General features: G+C 45.1%; 1 protein-coding gene across 5 annotated transcripts in view; it reads right to left on the bottom strand.

Moving 5' to 3' along the window:
* Window positions 1–17,441, bottom strand: part of Fam107b (family with sequence similarity 107 member B) — a 206,771-nt gene that overhangs the window by 7,359 nt on the left and 181,971 nt on the right. The window contains exon 1 of one of the 5 annotated variants that reach the window (XM_028764895.1): window positions 1,644–1,746. The exons of the other annotated variants lie outside the window; for them this stretch is intronic. Coding sequence (XP_028620728.1) covers window positions 1,644–1,671 — 28 coding nt within the window. The 5' untranslated portion in view covers window positions 1,672–1,746. Of the gene's footprint in view, window positions 1–1,643; window positions 1,747–17,441 lie in introns of those variants that run through there. 5 annotated transcript variants of the gene reach the window in all.

Here is a 17,441-nt window from a genome sequence, read left to right as displayed (position 1 = left end):
GGGAGGAAAGGAAGACAGGTGACCTTGCAGCAAAACCCCTTTGGGGCAGGGTATGGGGAGGGGGGCTACAGAGAGCATGTCTCTGAACTATAGCAGAGCAATGTGCTGACAGAGTTGGGCAATCACTTAACCCTTCTGGCCTCAGACTTCCTCTCCAAAGAAAGTCTCCTTTCTTAGACACCTGTAACTTAACTAGGGCTGTTGCAACATGTAGTGGACAGCTGTCAATGTGAGCACTGTTTCATGACAGAAGAAATATCCCCCTGGAGGCTGGAGCAAGAGGACCAGGACTGACCATAGGGCAGAAGACAGGCAAGGGCTGGTGCCAGTGAGTGACTGCCAAGATTGCCACATGTGCCAAGATGCATTCTTGGTGTTGACCCCATCCATCCCTACTCCCTGCACTCAGAACAAACCAGATGAATATTTCATAATAATTAACAGGAGATTCGTGCTTGCCTGTCCCGGTTCAGTGACTTTGATTTTCAAACTCAGAATCAGATAAGGGCCTGACTACAACAGAGTAATCCATGCTTGCTTTCTCTGGCAAGTCCACAGTTAGGATTACTAACTCTGCCTACTTCCTCACTTACTAGATGAGACAGTTGGGTCAGAGAGCAGGGGACTGTGTGGGAGGAAGAGCCACACCTGAAACACCTAGAACTACACTGCCACCTCCCTGGTATTTACACCACAAGACACACCGGGATATGGGGTGACTGTAGGTTTCTGTCCATTCTCTGCAAGGGGGAGGACCACCTCTCCTCCAGTTCTAATCCCAGCCCCTTCAGAGAAGTGTAAGATGTTGAATTAATATTGACTATATGAAATCTGCCCTCAGAAGAACAAGAAGAGTTTCTCCATGAACAAGCTCTTACTCCAATGCCAGCTTCTACCTTTAACTTCTGCCCACGGAGACCACCCAGCACAGACAGTTATGGGGAGGAGTGGGGCTATGTAGAGGTGGAGGGAAAAGAGAAAGCAGGACATCTATCTACAGACACCAGAGAGAAGCAAACATGTGCAGTGACAACACAGAAATGTGAGTTTCAGAGTCATCAGTGATGTCTCCCTGAACCCCTGAACTGTCACCAACAGTGTTGGACACTAAGCATCGAAGCCAAATCTAGGCAAAATGACAGCCAATAATCATTAGTGCCTTGAGAAGGAATGTGCAGAAGCAGGGTCCCACCTGAATCCAGCAACAACCGTAGGAACAAAAGACTCAGGCTCTACACCAACAATCAGAGAAACAAGACTTAAATATCATGCTGGTACTTATATTGCTAGCGCCATAGTGCTAAAAACAAACTGCCCGTCCACTAATCCCAAAACCTTAGGTTTGCCAAACTGCAACGCCCGCCTTTTTTTTTTAACAGCAGGTGCTGTAAAAAATTTTTAAAAATTAACATGAAAATAAACCTATTAAATGTCTAAAGAATAAGTCAATTAAAATAGAAAAAAAAAACAGCTGTAGCTGCACCATAATTAAATATTTGAGGTAACACTGTGTAGTATGAAAGCTTGGAGCTACCAAATGAGGAAAACATAACAGAGAACCAACCCACACAGTCCCAACACTGTTACTATTGATATTTTAACTGAGAACTCCTGCAACCTTAACCAAAGAGAGAAACACAAACCTTGCACATAGTGAGTGAGGGAGCCCATCACAGCCAGCCTGACTTGAGCACCACTGCTTCCCGGCAAACCGTGCCGTGCTGTCTGCTTGAAATCTTGAATGCACAAGGCACAGCTCTACAGCCTCACCTGCCCCAGAGCCCAGAGCAGACTCGCTCTGTTAATCAGTAGACAAAGTAGGCTGCCTGCTTCCATAAAAGGACCTGCTTCTCTACCCTAGGCCATGACACCCTTTCAAAGCAGGAGGGACTCCAAAGGTCAAAGTTACAGGAGGAGGCAGGGGAGGAAAGAATGGGGTAGCCGTCAGCTCCAGGGGGAGGAGCCTTAGGCCAGGATGCTGCGGCACAAGTGGGTAGACAGCATAAGTGTTCATGATTTCTCTTAGATTCGAGCTTCTTGGAAGGCCTCTCCCCCACAGGAACAGTCAGGTGAGATGCATCCAAGTGGGGGGTCTCCTACCAGACAAGACCTGGGCAGCAAGGTGAACCTGTATGAGTTCTGACCTAAGCACAGAGCAAACACTATCTTCATTTTCTCTGTCTCCGAGTCAGAGGGTAGACACAAGAGCCCCACAGCCCAAGTCCCATGCGCAGGATCAGAGCCTTCTGTGGCCCCAACAGAAGGTGTGTGCAATGCACCTCCTGCAAACTACAGTAAAGGGGTTTGGAAAGGGGACTAGCTTCTCCCTGTGTCCTGTATGGTTTTACCACAGGGTGGCTGGTCCAGGAGCTGGGAGCTAGATAGGGTCACTTCTCCTTGGCTTTCCACTCTGCATCCACGACAAAAGCAAAGAAACAGCCATCTCTGTGACTTTCTTACCTGATGCTCTTTCCTGTTAGCCATCCTGTTCAAGGTTACCCAAGCCTGACAACAGAATTCTGATCATATGGCACCGTGTCCTCACAGAGTCCATTCTCTGACTGAACTGGTAAATACTATGTGCTCCACCTTCCCTCCCCTTGGCTCTTCCTCCACCTGCAGGCCATGGCCACTGCTGTTCCCAGCAGGCATGATGGTCCTTTTCTTTCCACCCACCGATCCTTACACCAAGCCGAATCAGAAGCAGATATACAGCCCAGTCTTTCAGGAAGCTTTCCTAACGTCCTGACTGTAATTAAACTCTGGCCAACAGCTATGGAACTGTCTTCCCTTTTTTGTATGCATCAAAATCTACATGTAACATTTCATCCCTTTACTGCCAAGACTGGATCTCCTCCTCCCTCTCATCTGCCACCTAGGATTCTATGGAGGGTCTATGGCCTATGGCGATGACTTAAAAGAAGTAACCAAGTCAGGGATTAGTAGTGACCAGAAGAGGGAGCCCCTGAGCCATGTGACTTCCTTGGCCTTTGGAAATGTCCTCAGAGTAGGATGGGAGGCAGGTGGGGTTCTTCACTGAGCATCAAGCAGCCAAGAAGGCTGACAGCAAAGATGTGATAGAAAACTCTAGAAGTAAGGGGGTATTATCCTTACATGAGGTATCGCTTCTTGAAATGAACACAAGATAGCCTCATCATGTTGACGCTAATGACCAAGTAACTGGACCATAAAGTAAGATTTTTATGTTGTTGCTGTTGCTCTTTAGTTTTTATCAAATATCAAGTCAAGGGAAGAAAAATCAGTGCTGGCTCAATTAAAGAAATACAACTGAGTGGAGATCTTAGACAAGCCTTAACTTCCTTGACTTCAGTTCCCTGGTTGTCTTTGAAAAAATGAAGTAATGTGAAAGCAATGGGCTAGTTCCCAGGATGTGAGTACTTAAGTAGGAGGTGTTGCTACCCAAGCTATAGCCAACGACATTACCTATTTTATCTAGAGGTAGCTATCTTCTTTGACCCATATTTTCCTCTAACCATGAATTCAAATGAATAATACACAGTTTTCCTCACTAGTAACAGTAACTAAGTACATGGGGATGCACAGGAGAGTATACCTGTTCATGCTGTATATGAGTGTGAGTGTGTGAGTGTGTGTGACATTTATTTATGTGTGGAGGGCAGAGGACAAGTTCAAGGGTCATTCCTCAGGAGCATCCACCTTGTTTTTTTGATACAGGGTCTCTCATGAGCACATAGGACTTCACATCACCACCACCATCACTGCTGCCCCATCTCTGCCTCCCCAGTGCTGTGGTTGCCTATGCAGTTTACTATGCCCAACATTTTCTATGGGTGTGGGGGATCACACTTGGGTCCTCATGCTTGACAATGAGCATCTTTAACTATTGAGCACTTTCCCCAACCCAGCCACCCACAGTTCTACCACCAAAGCTACAAACATAAGACTCTTATGGCAAGAGTTAAAAGGTCTACCTATCATATTATTGGCATAATACACTGCATTCTGGTGGCTCCAGACAGTGTCTTCTGGGTTAAACAATGATTTCCACTACAAACTTCCCCCATCGAACCAAGAGAACACACACTTATTGTGGCTGAGTTCCACCATCACGCTATGCTGGTGCTTTGTACAACTTTGCACATCTGTACATAAAACAAGAAAATGCAAAAAACTAACCTTTTGTAGTTGAAAAGTCAGAATTTAGAGATTATGCCAATTGTCATTACCCTAAATTTAAAAAATCCAATCCTATCTGGAAGCATTAAGTCTTGAATCCTGTCTTAAAGAGTTCCCTGTCTCGTGGTAATGCATATACCAGACGCATGCAAACACATACAGCAGAGTCCAATCAATCTCAAATAACTGAACTTTTGAACTGCCAACAACCATTCCCAGGATGCTAAAAGTATTTCAAGACATTCTTTCCGAGAACCTATTCCTCAAACTGGCTCTAGAAGATTCTGGCAAATGCCAGGAACTCTGAGACATCCATAATGCTTAAGACGGTAGGCTGGCAAATTCAGGCCTGGGTCAGCCTGAAAACTGGAAGACCCTTCTTAGATCCAAAGCAATCTCCTCCCTCTGTCCCTGGATTTCCAAACAGACAGGAAAACAAGTTAGTGCAAGCCTCTCTCTCCAGCAGAACTGGCCTCATCTGGTAGTGTCTTGGACAGCCTGGCCTTGAGGTGAACCTAAAAACTCAGTCTCTGACCAGAAGCCATCATATGATACCCAAAGGCATTTGACAAATGCTTGGAGCACCCTCTGTGAACACAAATCTGCTATGAGAAAGCTTGGGAAAAGGCAACCCTCTGGGATTATCTGCATAACCACAGCAGTGTTACTTTCTTATATTCTGCCAAGCTCTACGACTATTAGAGGAGACCCTAGGATTCCCAAGTGGCCCATTTAAAACAATGATAACATCTTAACCGATTTGCTCCCAATATGTTGCCGTCCAAACGCCACATAATGACGTTCTTGGGAAAATATCCAAACTCATTTTCTCATCAGTTTTTTTCAACCCCCCCCACCAAATGTATTTTTAAACAAGGAGCATACTTTATATTTAGAAGATGGGAAAAGATGAAGGCACAATGAAGGGAGACCAGAAATACCCTGAAGTCAGAGCACACACCAATAACCACAATAAACTGGACCAATGTCAGGACCAATCAGGTGGCAGGAGTTAAAAAAAAAACCACCTGGGTGTCTAATTTATGTACATAACAGTCAAACAACCCCGTGTTTGATATCAGGTTATCTTAGGAACGGTGAAGGGAGATATAAGGTGGGGGCAGGGAGGGGATTCTGTGGTATTGCAGTATGATGTTCCATGTGCTAATACCGGCTTTGGTTACACAGGTCATCATGTTTAACTTTCTGGTGCATGCCTTTTCTGTAGCCTAATAAATACACCTCAGTAAACACAGTTTACATAACACTGTTGTTGAGACTATCAACTAAGAATCACTTTGTTGTTACAATGCTATTAGAATTTGGTCTCACATCTCATTAGAAATGTAGGCATAGTAATGTTATATCTAAACAGAATAAAATGGATACACGTTAATACCACACTGCATCTTGGAACATTTTTATTCTGCCTCCCGCCCAATGCCTGTCTCCTTTATACACTTTCCATAAGGTTCCACTGAATATTACATAAAACATACATAACATGTCCATCCATGTAGTCATACAGTGATAAAGAGCTGGCCTGAGGACCAGTGACCATGGATAGGCCCTTGCTTAGGTCATTCACCAGTTATGTGGTTTAGTTTAAATGGCTTACCCTGCATCTCAACTTTCTTAACTGGAAACCAGAGCCAACAACCCAATATCTGTGGACTGTTCTAAGCCTGAGAAGTCCTGTGGCACCCACCTACCTCCAGCAGTGCCCACCCATGCCCCCACACACCAGTTCAATATCTACCTTTAATGAAGGTGCTAGCAAACTGGATGATGACTGTATCTTACAAGTCTGACAGGAACAGTTAATATGGGTGAACCCAATCAATGGCTTCTGTTCATCTTTTTCCAGTCTTGGCACAGAAGGGTGAAAGAGAAGGGACAGAAAGTAAGAAAGTAGAGATAGGCCAGACACTGAATGGATCCCATCCTGCCAAGACCTAGAAAGCCCAGAGAACTCTCCCAATCTCCTTGACTTAGTCTGATCTCTTCGACTCAGTGGCCTTCTCTCTCATTAGGCTTTTTGGTAATCTGCTGTGCATAAATATGTGTCCTGAGCATAGGCCAATGACATAAATGTCCAAGGTCTTATAGAAAAACAAGTACACCCAGTCTATGTTTGCAATTTATTTACTCTCCCACATATCTTGTAGAACATGAATTAACCACCAGTTGATGAAACTCCAAAAAGACAGAAACAGACATGAGGAGAGCTCCTCACAGAGGCACTGTCTGTACAGTGTTCAGTGAAACCCTATGCAAAGGGCATGGCAGATAAGCAATGAGCTGTTGGCCACTGTAATAGTTTACAAGTCTACATTCCATGCTGCTGACATCAGACAGAAAGATCCCTAGGCCTGTGTGTTTAAGACTGAGTTTTGGGGTTACTGTGAATTTATAGTATCCATTAACCACAAGCTGTTCAAGTCTATACATGGCTGCAGGAAGGAGGATGGTGGAAGCAGAGGCTCAGCAAGACAGTGTCAGTGTGGTACCCAGATTGCACTGTGGCTGTCAATCAGTAAGCAAGAATTTGGGCTGCTTTCCATGGACACTAGTGGGGAATACACTGTATTCCCTCTACTTTTTAGCCACTCAATAGTCAACACTGCCAAAAACAAGCCCTGTCTAAAGTTGGCCAGTTATAAGCAAAGCCGAAGTAAAAGACAATTATTGAAGAAGCCAATTTAGAAAGGAAGGTGGATATTCAGACAACTTTAGAAAAAAAATATGAAGATAAGGGAAATAAAAAGATACCAGTGTTGAGCTAGGGTGTGGCTCAGGGGCAGGGACTTGCTTACAGATACCATGGGCAGGATCACAAAGAAAATAAATACATTAAAAACTCCCCCCATGGCAGGCTATGAGAGACAGTGTTTAGGGTGACTCAGATCCTTCAACGGCAGAGTTTAGAATGCCCTGATAGACTATAATATTATTTAATTATTATTTAATTATTATTCTTTAAGGTGTGTATGACAGTGGGAGAAAGTTTCTCTGGCCCTGGCAAGCAGCACATCTATACAAGAGCTGAGCAAGGCAATCAGACAGACAGCCCACACGCAGACATGAAAACACATAGTATAGTGTGGTGAAGAAACCAGAGCCAAATGCCTGCTTAGTACCATCCGAGGTCCTAACAACAGACTGGGTTATCAACTCCAGGAATCCAGTAAAAATTAGGCCAGCAAATGGCTGAGTCTGAGTACTCTAGAGAAAATATCACAAGGAGAAAAGTCTTAACAAATATCCTATACTGTCTGGTTTTGTGTTTCAACTTGACATCAGAGTCATCAGAGAAGAAAGAGCCTCAGTTGAGGATATGCCTCCATGAGATCCAGCTATAAGGCATTTTCTCAATTAGTGGAAATGCGGGAGGGTTCAGCCTATTGTGGATGGTGCTATCCCTGAGCTGGTCCTAGGCTCTATAAGAAAGCAGGCTGGAGAAGCAAGCCAGTAACCAGCACCCCCTTCTGCATCAGCTCTAGCCTCCAGGTTCCTACCCTGTTTGAGTTCCTGTCTAGACTCCCTTCAATAGTAAACACCAATATAAAAATGTAGCCCAAATAAACCCTTTTCTCCCCAACTCGCTTTTGGTCATGGTGTTTCATCACAGCAACAGAAACGCTAAGACACATCCTCCTCCCCAATTGTCCTCTGAGGGCTGGTTGTGATCCCTTGGCCAATCAAAGTTTCTTTCAGATAAAAAGTCCTGTGCTCATGGCCCTCGAGGTCCATCCATGAGGAGTGTGATTCACAGACAGCCAAAGACAGGAAATTCATCACTAAAGATGACAACGAGGTTCTTCCGCTGCTCAGTAACACTGCACACGTTCCAGCTCCCATCCCTATCATATCAAGAAACCTTCTCAGGACTCATTGGCCTCTGGCTTCCCTGGGGGTAACATTCTCCTCCTCAGCCTGTTCTCCAATTTGAAGCTGTTGTCAATCTGCTGCATTGAAAGCCAGTCTATGGGTCCACACCAAAGCTTTTTATTGCTTCTTAGCCCTCAGTGACAATGGTGTCCGAGAACAGGTCTAGAGCCTTACCCTACCCCACACAATTGCATCTGAAGACAATGCAAACTCTCCCCTCATACTGCCGTATGAGCCATTTCTACAGTAAGCCTAAGGGCTGTCGCCATCTTTTCTAGCTTGGACTCTAACGTGTCAACTGTGGGCTTCAGTGTCCACCTCAAGACTAACTGTCCAGCCACACTTCATCTCATTCTTTATTCACAGCAGTACTGGACACTACCCAGACTCAGGCTGGCCAGACCGAGTCCTACTAGTTATCACTGCAGCAGCAATCACTCACGAAAACTCAGGCTAAAGCTGATGTCCACTGTACCACCATCCATGACAGCCTCCCATTGACAGAAGCCATCCTGTGTTCTTCTAACTTCCTTATTGCACACCTGACTTGGGCGGAGTCCTCTCAAAGCCTGCATGAAGAACCAATCCATCCTGGATTCCTGTCCATCAATGTATTTGAAAACCATTCCCTCCCACTGCCGGGAGCCTAGTTCCCTCTTCCCTTCTCATCCCAAGTCATCACCAGCTCCTCCCTGGGCTCCATCTTTCCTGACCATCCTTCCTCGTCTTAGACAAACCCAATATGCTAATTTAGTCAGATCAAAATTCCAGGAGCAAAGTACCTCTATCACCTGAGGAGTGTGTGCACAGCTGCCGGGCCTCCTCTGCCAGGCCTCCTTTCCACATCTGCCATAATCAGGTCCTCAGCCAGACATCTAAATGTTAGGGTCCAGCTCTCCCACAACAGCATTCTACCTAACAGCGCGTGTGCGTGCACACAGACACACACACACCTCTTTTTATTTTTCTCCCACATATAATTCCATCCTCTAGTACAATGAAAACTCCATACATCTTGCATATGTTTTTAGCTAGCTTAGCACTTCCCTCTTGTCTGTAAACGACAATGGGATAGTTTCCTCTCATCTCAACTGGTGTGTAAGTTTCAACCCAGTGCTTTCTGGCTCCCAAGGACTTAACACTTAGACAGTCCTCTGCCCTGGGAGCTAACTTTCCATACCATCTCTAGTGTGTCCCTACTGCAAGGACAGATTCTAACTGCACAGCAGAAGGAGACCTCTGGTCACTTCCCTCACCACTCCCTCCCACCTCAAGCACAATGTCTCTTGCCTAAGCCACACAAAGCATAAGCACCATACCATGACACCATATATTAGAAATCTGGGGCTGTCAACTAATTGTGCCCTTAGTTGAGTCTCATGAGACCTGCTGTGCCTCAGGTCTCACTTCACACTGCTTTCCACAGCCCCTGCACAGTGTGTCATACCAAGGGTCATTGCAAAAATGTGCTAACTGGAGGATGTGCACACAAACACACTGCAGGATCAGAGTCACTAACCTCACTCGGTTCTGTCTTTGATGACTCTGTCAGTGTCACTTCTTTCTGTCCCCATGGGACACAGTAAATATTTCTCTCAGGATCCTAAAATTCTCAACTTTTCTCATCCCTCCTATTAAGCCAGAAAAGAGAGACCCAACTCTTCCACATTCCTTGTCCTGAGAAATAGCAGTCACACGTTCAGCTGAATGTGACCAAGCCTAGACGGTGTGTCTTGGGTTTACGAAAGAAGCCGTGAACCCAGGAGGGCAGGTCAGCACAAGCTTTGAGCAAAGTCCTTCTCTAATTTGCTCACAAATGCTTGGCACGAGTTTTAGACAAGTCCTATTCGCTATATAGTTTTCTATATAGGAAAACCCATGTTCATTTTCCCAACAGCTCTGCTTCCTCTTAGACAGTTCAATACAATCCTCACTCAAAGTCCGTCCATACATAGCACTGGGCTGGAGAATGGGTCAGCAGAAAAGGTATGTGTTGCCAGCTCTGAGGACTTCGATTCAGTTCCCAAATGTAACATTAGGGAAGGACAGAAACAACTTGCTCACACAGTCTTCTGATGGCCAAAGGTGTGACATCCATCAGCATGTGCAAGCCACTAACAGATAACACAGATTTGTGTCACGTGCAAAACAAATACTAGAATAATCAGTTCCTATAAACGTTCCCCTGACATAATTAGTAGCTAGTTAATATGCAGCACATTAATCTAAACAAACCTCCAAGCAACTGAAAGGCTGCCTAATTAATGATCCTGTTAATAATTGATTACCCGATACCTTAAAAATTGCTTCAGACTGATAAATAATACCTATCACATCTGAGAGATGGCCAGTGTACACTATGCACTGAAGAGTTTCCCTTTGTCCTGCATAAAGTGTTTTGAAGAAGTCTGAGGTTCAGGGACCCTAGGTTCCACTGGTACAGCACTCTGGTCTAACAGTGTCACCCAGTGGTAAAAGGCACAAGGTGTGCTCAGAGCCGATAGCACTCTCCTAAAGAAAGCACTGGCCATAATTCTGTCACTACAAGGAAAAGGGGGAAAATTTTATTTTGTATTGCAATAAAGGCAACTAGAAGGTAAATTCTAAAACATAAATAGAAGAGAGCCTCTCTCTGTCCAAGATTACTCAGAAGCATTAGTGAACCACACAGGAAGAAGGGTCACCTCTGAGCCTGACCTCTCTAGGAGAGGCCCAGCAGTTTGGCCCTGTGAGCAGAAACACTGCAGACAGGCCTGAGACCACCTCATAACCCCAGGCCAAAAGAAGTGACCAGAGCCAAGCTGGCTCTCAGCTCTGCTATCTGCCAACTGTGCCTGCTATCGTTCTGCTGCCTCAGTGAAAGAGCTCCGGACTCAGAAAAATCTGCAGCATCCAACTCCACCTCAAGGTAGGCTCTTTGGTTCCACAAATTAAGAGAAAACTGAGGAGGAAAAGGAGGAGGAAGAAAGCAACAGAACCTGGGAGGTGGCTCAGGAAGTAAGAGCACTTGCCAAATAAGCCTAGCCGACCACATGGGCTCAATGTCCAGTACCCACAGTGGAAGGAGACAACTCATCCTGAGAGCTGTTACCTGACCATAGTTGTCTGACCTCCACAAGAGCTCCTTAACGTGTGCATACACAGACACCTTCCAACACACAGACGCACACACATGCACGCACGCACATAATAATAAACACATTTTTAAAGGGAGCAACATAAACTTTGTTTACATGGTGAAGCTCAACTGAAAAGAATCAGTTTGCTGGGGCTCTAACTCATGGAAAGGCCCTTGTTTGGCATGTATGAGGCCTTGGGTTTGATCTCTGTCACTGCAAAATAAACAAATGAATAATCAAAGTGTACTTATCTGTACAAAGGGAACGCTAAGCCAGATGACCTGGAGGTCCTTTGAGAGTTAAACAAGTTGATGGAAGAGGAGCTGAATTTATCCACTGACCTCAACCAGCCTGGCTTAGGACTGAGGGCTGCAGAGGACCTGACATCCAATAGACGGTGCTCCCCTCAGATTCCACAGAGGCCCCAGGAGGGCCTCCACTCTGTTCCTTAGAACCCCTCTCCTACACAGCCACACTGAGTAGGCCTTCTGACTGGGTTTTAGTTTTCCTCACCTATCTGTCCTCTCTCCAAGTCTATCTAGAAGAGTCAAGCAGTGTGTCCCAGGGCTAGAAAGGGCCAAAGAGAGCAGATCACACTTTATTAAATCCAAACACCAATTCCAGGGCCTCCTAAAGATAGGACTAGAAACAGTTTTAAGAACAGAGATATTTGTGGTAGAGAGATGGCTCAGCAGTTTATAACAGGTACTGCTCTTCCAGAAGACTCAAGTTCAGTTCCCAACATCCACACTGAATGGCTCACAACTACCTGTACGTTACTCGTGTTTCAGGGGGCTCTGATGCCCTCTTCTGGCCTCTGTGGGTACTGTCTTTACTCATGTACACATACATGCATACAGACATACACTCACAAACATAAGTAATAAATCATCCAGAATAGGTTCCTATGAACATCTCATCATCTCACTCCTCAGCTTTCCACTGAAGCAAACAGAGGCCTTGACTACAGAGCAGTGGGACATTACCATATGTGGTAGAAAAGCTTCAGTGTTTCCCCTTCTCTGCACAGTCACCTATATATTATAGTATATACACAGTAATATACATATTACAGCATCCTGATATTCCTTCAAGTTTGAACTCTAAAAACAGCTCTGAAAAAAAGTACAGATCAGCCTGTGTACTGCTTCCCTGGCTCTCCTTAACTCATATTTACCTTCTCCAAAAATGTATGGTATTCATGCCCCTGTCACCTAATCCCAGACAACATTAAAACATTAAAACAAACATTTTTCCCTCCTCATTCCCCTGTATTTAGAAAGAGTTTACTATTATAAGCTATTTTTGAGAAGCTATATTTTACAACTTCCTTTCTGAAGAGTTGTTGGCAATATGTAGCAAAAAGTATTAACATTCTTAAACTGGGTAACCCCAGTTCTAGAGAAAAGGCAGATGTTGACAGAAGTATCCAGATAAGAATATTGACCTCAGGAGGCTGGAGAAATGGCTTAGAAGTTAAGAGTACATACTGCTCTTACAGAGTACCTGAGAAGGAGAAAATGAAAATATTCACATTATTACATTATTGCTCATAACTGCCTTTATCTCCAGCTCCAGGGAATCTGACGCCCTCTTCTGGCATCTGTGAGTACCTGCACTCACATGTACAGACACTACCCCCCCCCACCACACACACACACATTTCTGCATTAAGTAGAGGAAAAACTAATATGGCCTTTGTTTTGAGTTCGTCTGTGTGCAGGTAAGCTCACCACAGAGAACTGCAGTTGTCTAAGCCCCAAAGCAGCAGCAGCAGTACCATAGGCAACTGTCCAACACAATCAGAATGAGAATTTCTCAGGACATGTCCAACAATCTGCATCTTCATCGTGTATGTTGTGCCTCACAACCTCTGAGGGATAAAAAATGTAATCCTTGTGCATACGGGGAAACTGAGGCCAAGTGCAGCTAATCACTGCCAAGAATCAGCCTAATAGGTTACTGAGTTAACAGTGTTACACAGTCACAGGCACTGCACTAATAGTGTCTCTCTCTGTAGCATTTGGAAGCTTGCTCTGTGCTCTTTGCCCTAAATGAGGAGCATGAGGCATCATCTCCTCCTTCCTAATGTGTCAGTACTTAGTTATGAAGCTATTAACATTCTCTAGTGCCAGTGACACCACTGTCACACGACCAGATGGGCACCCTGATCAGCACCTTTGAGGACTACACAGAGAGGTTTAGAGGAAAGTGCTCATTATTAAATTCCAGCCCATATCATTAGCAACTTAAATACCAAATGCACTGAGAAGGTATCTCTGCTGCCTGCTATGGTGCAGTGGCCAACCAGGAACCACTGTCCACAAGCCTCAAAGTCTATCACATATAAAATTATGCAAATTTAATCAATTTATTTTGATTCTTCTGGTTTCTGCATGATTCTTTCATCTAATTTCATTTTAATGCAATGCTTACATATTTATGCCATGCCAATCTATATTCACAGAAGCCAAGGTAGAGGAGAAAGGGATTCAGAAGTCACCCTGCTGTCTCAAACTCCTGATTAAGGAGGCTGTCCCTGGCACTTGTGTGGCACACCCCCATCATTACTCCAGGCATGGATGGAGAGGAAGGCAGACTGGGGCCCGGTCATTCCCGAGTGGAAGGAAATTACAGACCAGAAGAAATTTCCTGCTGGACTTGCTTTCAAAGCCTCAAACACTCCTGCTTTTAAGAACTGAATACTAATGCAGAGAATTCATGACTGGGCTCAGCTGATCAAAGGGATTCAAACAAGAAGCTCAACCTTCAAAAGACCTAATGGCTGGACCTTTGCAGAGTGACCTGGACCACTTCCCTGTTGTCGCAGAAGAGGAAACTGAGCCCCACAGAGTGAAAGCCCGAGGTCAGCCCTAAGCTCACACTTCACCTCACCACACAGCCTCACTCACTCCCAACTGCTCTCCCAGGTTTTCAAATCTATTTTCTCCTGATTTGGAGTTACTCTGGCACTGAAATTAACACCACCATTATCATGATCAATAATTAGATGGCATGTTTGGAAATCTATTTAAATGAGAAATACACTTTAATAACAGCATGGCAACTTTGCATGCTTCCAGAAGCCGCCCAATTTTAAGACTGTAGGAAGTCAGCAGTCATCTTCCCAACTTTCCCCTGGAGACTGAGTAACTACAGTGTTTAGTCAGTGATCTCTCAAGCACCATCACTTGAGAAATCTACCTCTACTTTACATCTGATCCCCCTGAAACCTGCCTTTTCTAAAGCATCAGTGTTCAGGTCAAAATGTATACAATACATTTGTGGGGGAAAAGAGAGAATCAGCCTCACTGATACCCAGAGAAGCAAAAAACAGCTTTAGTGCTGCTTGACCCAGCACATCTCCAGAGCCTGAGGAAGGGTACAAAGCAGGACACAAGCCACACTTCCATCTCCTCCCTGAGTAAACTCAGTCTCCACTTCCTCCATAAATCATGAAGATGCTCTTGCCATCAAAGCCAGCCTAGATCCCAAGAGCCCAGTCTCAAGCGGCTCCTTCAGACCACACAGCACAGCAGGAGGCCAGCCCTGCCCTTTCAAGACAATCCAGGTCCTTTTGGCCAGGCTGGCCCAGCTAATGAAAGCTCAATGAGGCCACTCCTCCAGAAGTCCCTATGTGTCACTGGGGGCTTCCGCTTATGGTGTGGCACACACATTCAGATCAGTAAGTTATGAGTAAAAAGGTACAGGAGAAAGTCTCAAATGAAAGACTCTAATGAAAGAATCTAATCCAAAACTTGCCATCTTTGCCAACTATGTCCTTCCTGGTAAAACAATAGCCACTGATTCTGCCACGGTCTTCATCTCAGAAAAATCTGCATTTCAACCACAGTGTGCATCCTACAGAAGAATGCTTTCCACCTTCATACATGTACTCAACATTCAAAGGTACATTTTTCATAATTATCATGAAGAAATTTGCATGCCAGAAACAATGGTTGCAATTATGTGTTTTTCCAGATGTCTTAAAATGCTTCATAGTTGAGAGAATGTGCAACAACTAGACCTGACTTCTGTTTCTACAGTGTGGAGACAGGGATATATCTTTGTCTGCATCTTTGGAGGATGCCTGTCTCTAACTAAACCCTTGGGAACAGCTATTTACACAGCTCAGATACATCTAATTAAAGTCTGTTTTCCCACTTACCTCTCTTCAGGCTATCTCATGGGTTTTTCTGTGAACAACAAGTTGCCACTTTGTTAGGAAGAACATCAAAAAGAAGGTAGAAAGAAAAAAACAGAGCCAGCAGCGAGGCCAGAATTAGAGAGCTTGCCCAAGTATTTACTCATCTTCATGTTCCTCTCCTAAACACGGGCTGTGAGGCAGGCCCTGAAGACCTGAGGTGACTAAGACAGGGCCACTCAGTGTCCAGGATCTGAGAGAAACACACCAAAGAAATCTGAAGCGAGACAACAGTGTGAGCCCTATGGGTGGGATTATAGGGAGGCTTAGAGACAAAGTCTTAAGACAGCCTCCTGGTTCCTCCAGGAAGAGGAAGTTTTCTCTTCTAGAGTCTACCAGGGAGATGCCCCGGGTGCCACTAACATGCCTACAAGGAGCTGAAGCAAAGGAGCTTCCTTTTAGCTGACACCAAAATGCTGACCTTAAGTCAAGGCTGCCCCAGAGTTCACAGGCGTCCTGAGTTCTCCTCAGTGTCTAACCTTGCCTCTACCACCTCTGTAGACACAGGAGGAAGGCAAGGGAAGGCAGGAAAAGCCCCACACTGGCTCTTCACCTGCAGGGAGGGCACTCTCAGAAGCCCCTGAGTTTTGTTTGTTTTTTTTTTCCCTCAGTGTCCAGAACAGTATTATGTGACCAATCTAGCTACAAAGCAAGCCAGGGGACTGGCGAATGCAGCATACCAGCTGTGAAAAGGTGACAGCAATGACAGTCAGGTAGAAAATAAACCCAGCCTCAACCACATACAGTTATGAATTATGTTCCCCCCCAAAATTCAATATAGTTAAGTCTATAGTCCATCCTCAAAGGGAGAGTTTCTGAAGTTGGGTTCTCTGGAAGGTAAGTAGATTTAAAGGGAACCATGAGACTTATGACAGGATTAGTGTCCTTACAGGGAACAAAGAGTGGCAGGGATGGCTCAGTGATTAAGAGCACGTATGTAGTGTTCTTGCAGAGAACCTGGTTCAGTTCTCGATACACAGGCAGGTAGCTCCCAACAACCTGTAAGCCTGGTCCACAGGGGATGGGACTCCTCTGGCCTTGGTGGACACCTGCATTCTCATGCAGATACACTCAAACACATCATTAAAAATAAATCATTCTTTTAAATAGAGAGATTAGAGGTTGTGCTGGGTCCCTGTCCCCTCACACCACACCCCAACATGGGAGGATACAGAAACAAGACTAAGCCGCAGGCAGAGCCCATACAGCTTGGGTCTGAATCTCAGCCTTCTAGAACCGAAGAGGAGAAACATCTGCTGAGCAAGCCACCCAGTCTGACACAGTTCATGCTGGGAGCTGGACAAACTAATACATACTAAGTTCACCTGTCTTCATGGGCATGGCAGCCTCCTAGCAAAGAAGCCCATGGGCCTCTGCTAACCCCTTCTTCCCTTCCCTTAGCTCTGGGCCTCAGCTCCAAAACTGAAAGGGAAATGAGAGCAATATTCACCTGCTAAGCATTTAGAGCCCACAGCATCCACAGCAAAAGCTGGAATCAGTAAGGAGGATGGGAAGGTTTCAATAGAAGCCTCTTGGGTAGCTTCACTGTCTGTGGAAACACCCGTTTATAGGAAGGAGACTTGGCAAGCATCCAGACATACGCACATTTGTAGTCAGTGCGGGCACAGGGACACCACAGGAGTGTCCACTCCTCCAGCTCTAACTTTCCCAGCATGAGCTCTACACATCATTTTAACTCCCTCTGCAGGCTTGTCTTACTAAGACACCATTCCCACTTTTCCATTTTCCCAAAGGCTGCCTTGAGCCACAAGAAAAACAAAGACAAGAGCACCTCAGTGCCCAGAGACTACTGTTTTCCTATAAACACCCAATCCTGAAGCTGATTCACACTTAGAGGGGCCACATTTAAGCCATGGGCTATCCATCCACAAACTAACACAGGAAACTTTGCCAATCAGAATGAGGAGAACAGTAACTTTCTTCCTGGCAAACAAGGAACACAGACAGTTGAGAGCCCTGAAATAAGCGGGCTAGACCTCAGGTGCCATGATGTCTACAAAGCATAATGACCTTGACCCTTAGGGGAATCAGAAGGATGCTCACTATTC

This window comes from Grammomys surdaster, unplaced genomic scaffold, assembly GCF_004785775.1.
Source record: "Grammomys surdaster isolate TR1022 unplaced genomic scaffold, NIH_TR_1.0 146, whole genome shotgun sequence".
In the NCBI taxonomy this organism is placed as follows: domain Eukaryota; kingdom Metazoa; phylum Chordata; class Mammalia; order Rodentia; family Muridae; genus Grammomys; species Grammomys surdaster.
The sequence above is the reverse complement of the archived record's forward strand: the minus strand, read 5'-3'. Positions and strand labels throughout refer to the sequence as shown.